The sequence below is a fragment of the Alligator mississippiensis genome, chromosome 7 (genome assembly GCF_030867095.1).
Source record: "Alligator mississippiensis isolate rAllMis1 chromosome 7, rAllMis1, whole genome shotgun sequence".
Classification (NCBI taxonomy): domain Eukaryota; kingdom Metazoa; phylum Chordata; order Crocodylia; family Alligatoridae; genus Alligator; species Alligator mississippiensis.
Genome location: NC_081830.1, coordinates 27,885,881 through 27,891,134, shown reverse-complemented (window position 1 = coordinate 27,891,134; position 5,254 = coordinate 27,885,881). Strand labels below are relative to the sequence as shown.

Here is a 5,254-nt window from a genome sequence, read left to right as displayed (position 1 = left end):
AAATGTCAAGAAAAATGTGTTATTTTAGCTTTTTTTATTCCAAATTAGAACAAAAAATGAATGCTGAAATATAAGAAAGTTTTGTGATAGTGAAATTCCACTTGTTCAAATCAGGTCTAGTTAAAATTTGCTGATTTCTGTCATGAGAGGGCAGTCAAGGTTATCATACTATTCCCTTAATATTTTAACCACTGGGAATCTATGGAGCAATAACCAATAAGCCTGTTGTGGGCTTTGGATGTATTGCACAGTAACTGAATGCAACATTTGGTTCATCAATGATTTTACAAATTATAATTATTTCAATTTAAATTGACATATACAATAGCTCAAATGATGTTCTCAAATATATGAGTACAGGCAAAGGGGTTAATCAGAGAATAACACTACGGGACTTTAGCAAGAGCAGAGATAACTGTTTCATAATGACTTTCGGAATTAATGGAGAGATGAAAAAACCAAGGTGGCTCTTGTTTGAGATTTTCAAAATGTGTGAAATAAACCTGAAGCCAGAACTGGAAAGAAATTTCCATATTTTTTCTTTCCCATCACATCTTGCCAGTTCAACAGAGAAGTTTTTCAAGTCAAGCCATCTGTGGATTCCTAACTGAGACAATGTGTATGTGCTCATATGTGTGTATGAGAAACAGACAGAGATGGACAGACAGACTCATCCTGGCACAGCTCACTGACAACATGAGTCTCAGATTCCAGTTCCTCATCTATCTGATTTCACATAAAATCATTGGACATGTTCTTTTCCCATTAAATATTTTTACTTCATATATCATTTGAAATATATTTATTTCATCAGATAACATGAAACATAACTTTAATTAACAGACTTGCCTCTGTGAGGAACAAACTCTGGCCTCTTTCTTGTTTGCTAAGTGATGTGTGAATGCAATGAAGATACAAGAGTGTCTATCTTTCAGCTATACCCCATAAATCTATTTCTCTCAGTATCCCTCACTTGATCTCAATGGTATCCTACTAGAAAATCATTGTTTCCTGACAAAAATAGAAAAAACACTGAGTATAATTTTTGAATCCCCTGTGGATTTTGTAGTCCACCTCTCACCCCTTTGCCTAAGAGTCTTTGGAATGGGGACAGCTCTATTAAAACCAAATCAGCAACTGCATGTCTAGGTTTTGGTAGAAGGTATATTTAAATGAAATACACAGTAAAGTATTCTTGACCATCTCTCTCCCTTCTAATTTCATATTAAGTCTAAATTAATTCAGGTCTTACTTTTAAAGTTGAGATCTTTTAAATAAAATAAACTCTTTGTAAACAATGGACTTCTAGAGAATGATGGACATGGTTTTGTATAGCTCTCCTTAGAGGTACAAAATAGACTTCATGGTCTCTGAGAAGGCTTTTGAGGCATTTTTGTAATTGCATGACCTACATTACCACACTTTCATAGGAAACAGGATAGCTGGTGGCATGAAATACAATGGTATCTATGGCTGGCTCATTCACATCCAATATATGCACATTTTTGCAACAAGTGACTGAATAACAAAATTGCAATGAGTTGGGATGAAACTATAGCCATTTTCCCCCAGTGTTGCCTTAGTGATCTGGAGACTCATTTTTCATTAAAACCCAAGTCTTAAGGATCAGAACCTGCTCTTGACTACTAGCAAGGCTATATGAAGGGCTGCCATAAAGATGATGAGGCATACTTCTTTCTCATAGAGAGTTGGACATATAACCATGCCTTGAAATTGCAGCAAAGTAGGCTGGATGTCAGGAGCAACTTATTCACTGTTAGAACAGTGTGGCAATGGAACAGATGCCTAGGGAAGTTCTGGAACCTCCTCCATTGGAGGTGTTCAAGAATATATTGGCTAAGCATTGGTCAGGGATCATTTAGGGGTAGCAATTCTTGAAGTGGTCTGGGAAGGGGAATCTTAGGATTCCAAAGGACCCCCCCCCCGCCCCCCCTCCAACACCTGTGGCTTGGAGATCACAAGAAGACGCCTGCAGTTCAAAGTAGGTGAAAGTTGGAGAAGACCATGCTTAGCAGCAGGTGAATGAAACAGAGCTCTAAAAATGCTGGTATATAAAAAGGATTAAAGACCTAGGACAAGTTTTTGGAGGTGATAGGTGACAAAGTGGAGTTCTAGCTTTCCGTTTAGGGTGTGTGCTGCAAGTATTTGTGATCCTCATGTTGCAGTGTAGGATAGAGGGTGCTTTTTTTTTCCCCCATGCTTTTGGACTTTGCTGACAAACTCTTGTTTAGGTAAGGATGATTCTGCTTTGAGCAGGAGGTTGGACTATGTGAGTGTGGGGTCCTTTCCAGTCTTGCTTCTCTATGATTCTGTGATCTTTCAGTAAGTTGGCTGGTAGTTATCAGAAATGGCAGACACGCTAGTTAAGGAGCTAGACCTGTTTGAAATTATTTCAGTAGCATTCCTGACCATAATATTAGGTTTCAAGTCACAGCAGAAGCTGCTAGTATTGTTTATGATGGAGTGGATGAACTGGTTGAAGGTTTAACACCAACCAAACATGGCTACACCCTTGGTGATCTGTTCATCCTGGGTGAAACCAAATTATTCCTTAGATATGTTCCTGACAAACTTTAGTTTAAAAAAATGTAAAGTTAATGAATTAAATTCATTGTGGTAAGTGAACCAAGGACTTTTTGACAGTCACTGTCTGTGCCAGTGGGATGAGCAGTGAAAAATGCCCCTTGTTACTTGTGTAGGAAAGTCACAAAATCCCCCATATCCGAAGAATATAAAAAGCCATCCTAATGACAGGGCCAACAGCTGCATGTGGATGACAGGAGGGATGTACAAAGAGTGGGCTTAGCAGTTGACAACGAAGTGAGATGATCTTCTTATCGTTGAAAACTCATGGTGATGAGGAGAGGTCCTAGATGATTGGAAACAGGCAAACATAGTACCCATATTTAAGAAAGGGAAGAAAGAGGATCCAGGGAACTACAGACCAGTCAGCTGCACCTCAGTCACTGGAAAAATCATGGAGAGGATCCTAAAGGAATCCATTTCTAAGCACTTGGAGGAGGAGAAGAAGGTGATTAAGAACAGTCAGCATGGACCAGGGGCAAGTCATTCCTGACCAACCTGACTGACTTCCATAATAAGATGACTGGCTCTGTGGATGCAGGGAGACCTGTGGATGCGGTGTACCTTGATTTTAGCAAGGCTTTTGATACAGCCTGCCACAGTATTCTTGCATGCAACCTAAGGAAGTACAGGCTGGATGAATGGACTGTAAGGTGGATAGGAAACTGGATGGAGAATCAGACACAGAGAGTAGTAATCAATGGCTTGATGTCTAGCTGGCAGCCAGTATCAAGTGGAGTGCCCCAGAGGTTCGTTCTGGAGCCAGTTATGTTCAATGTCTTCATCAATGACCTTGAAGATAGGATGGATTGCACCCTCAGCAAGTTTGCAGATGATACCAAGCTGCGGGAAGCAGTAGATAAGCTGTGCAGAAAAGCATAGCTCCCATAATCTCTCCCAGAAATGAAAGCTGATTTCCCCGCCCCCCCCCCACAACTCTCTAAGAGTTGTGTACACCCTATAACTATTAGCTATAGCTTTACTTTGTTTATAAAGGAACCTGACATTTCTCCATTAATTTCCTTGTGCAGGGAGGAGGAATCATTACAGGAAATGTAATGTGTTATGGCTACAGAACTTACGGGATTCCATTGACATCAGTTGAGTGACTCTGGATTTAACATGATGTAACTAAGATCACCATTTGCCCCTTTGAATGTTGTCTTCCTAGGACAGAGGGGCAGAGGTAGGGAAGGAAACATCTCCATAAATGCAAAGGAAAACATTTGCTCAGAAGCACATTTTTTTACTTAGCCTCCTGAGAGCCTCTTTCACATCCTTGTTCCTCAGGCTGTAAATGATAGGGTTAAGCATTGGTGTCACAACAGAATAGAACAGGGCGATGATTTTGTCACCATTTGCTGAGTGGCTGGATTTTGGCTTCAGGTAAGCTGCACAGGCTGTCCCATAGAAAATGATCACTGCCAAGAGGTGGGAGGAGCAGGTGGAGAAAGCTTTGTATCTGCCTTCAGCAGATGGCATCTTCAGGATGGTGGAGATAATATGAGCATAAGATACAAGGATGAGCACAAATGGGACTAGGACAAAAAAAAGGGCAACCAGGAGAATAGCAATCTCAGTCCCATGGGTATCCCCACATGCTAGTTCCATTACTGGGGGAACATCACAGAAGAAATGGTTGATTTCATGAGAGCTGCAAAAGGGCAGAGTGAATATGGCTGCAATATGACCCATTAACACCAGAAAATTAGTGATCCAGGAAGCAGCTGCAAGCTCCATAGAGACACGGCTGCTCATAAGGACCGGGTAATGCAGTGGATGACATATGGCAACATATCGGTCATAGGCCATCATGGCCAGCAGGTAACATTCTGTTCCTCCAAGGAAGAGAAGGAAATACATCTGTGTTGCACAGCCAATGAAAGAGATGGTTTTGTTGTCCAAGAAGAGGCTGGTGAGCATCTTGGGGATTGTGACTGAGGTGTAGCAAATCTCCAGGAAGGACAAATTCCTGAGAAAGAAATACATGGGGGTGTGAAGAGCAGAGTCAGCCAGAGTGATGATTATAATGAGAAGGTTCCCAGCTAGAGTGATGAGATAAGCTAACAAAAATGCTACCGAGAGCACTGAGTTCAGCTCAGGGTAGTCGGCAAACCCCAGGAAGACAAAGTAGCTCACTGATGTGTGATTTCCGGTCATTCCTCTGATACACCTGGTCCTGAAAGAAGAAAATAAGTACATGATGGGGTATAAGGTTCATTTCCCATTGTTTTCAATGATACATAGCAAAAGATGAAGTTCAGGTACCTACATCCATTTGGTTCTGGCCAGAAGTAGTCCTATTTCAGTTCTCAGTTCATTGAATAGTACCTTCCTTCATGAGTAAAAATAAAAAGGCTCAGCCTGCAATTTCTCAGTAAGCTAGAGGATGGTTTATGATCCCCAGGGTCTCCATACAGAGAACAGTCTTGTATCTCTGGCTGCATGGGTTAGGGCAGTAGCATTTCCAGGAGAGGAGGTCTTACTGTCAAGAGCCAGGTTAAGACTCCTGTGGCCCTGAAGATGCTGCCAAATTAAGGGCTTTGGATCCTCACTCACCATATAAAGCTGCAGTAGTTCAGTGCTGGAGACTGGAAATACCCCGCTGTCTCCCCAAGCCCCTCCCAACCACGCTCTATCAGGTGTGCCT

The 5,254-nt window shown here is 41.5% G+C and overlaps 1 protein-coding gene across 1 annotated transcript; it reads right to left on the bottom strand.

Moving 5' to 3' along the window:
- Nucleotides 1-3,834: 3,834 nt before the first annotated feature.
- Nucleotides 3,835-4,764, bottom strand: LOC102572647 (olfactory receptor 10A4-like). The gene has a single exon (XM_006271486.1). It carries the CDS (start codon nucleotides 4,762-4,764, stop codon nucleotides 3,835-3,837), a length of 930 nt encoding a protein of 309 aa, XP_006271548.1.
- Between the last annotated feature and the right edge of the window lie 490 nt (nucleotides 4,765-5,254).

Coding starts and splice junctions, on each gene's coding strand:
- LOC102572647 (XM_006271486.1), bottom strand. CDS start 4,764: ATGACCGGAAATCACACATCAGTGAGCTACTTTGTCTTCCTGGGGTTT.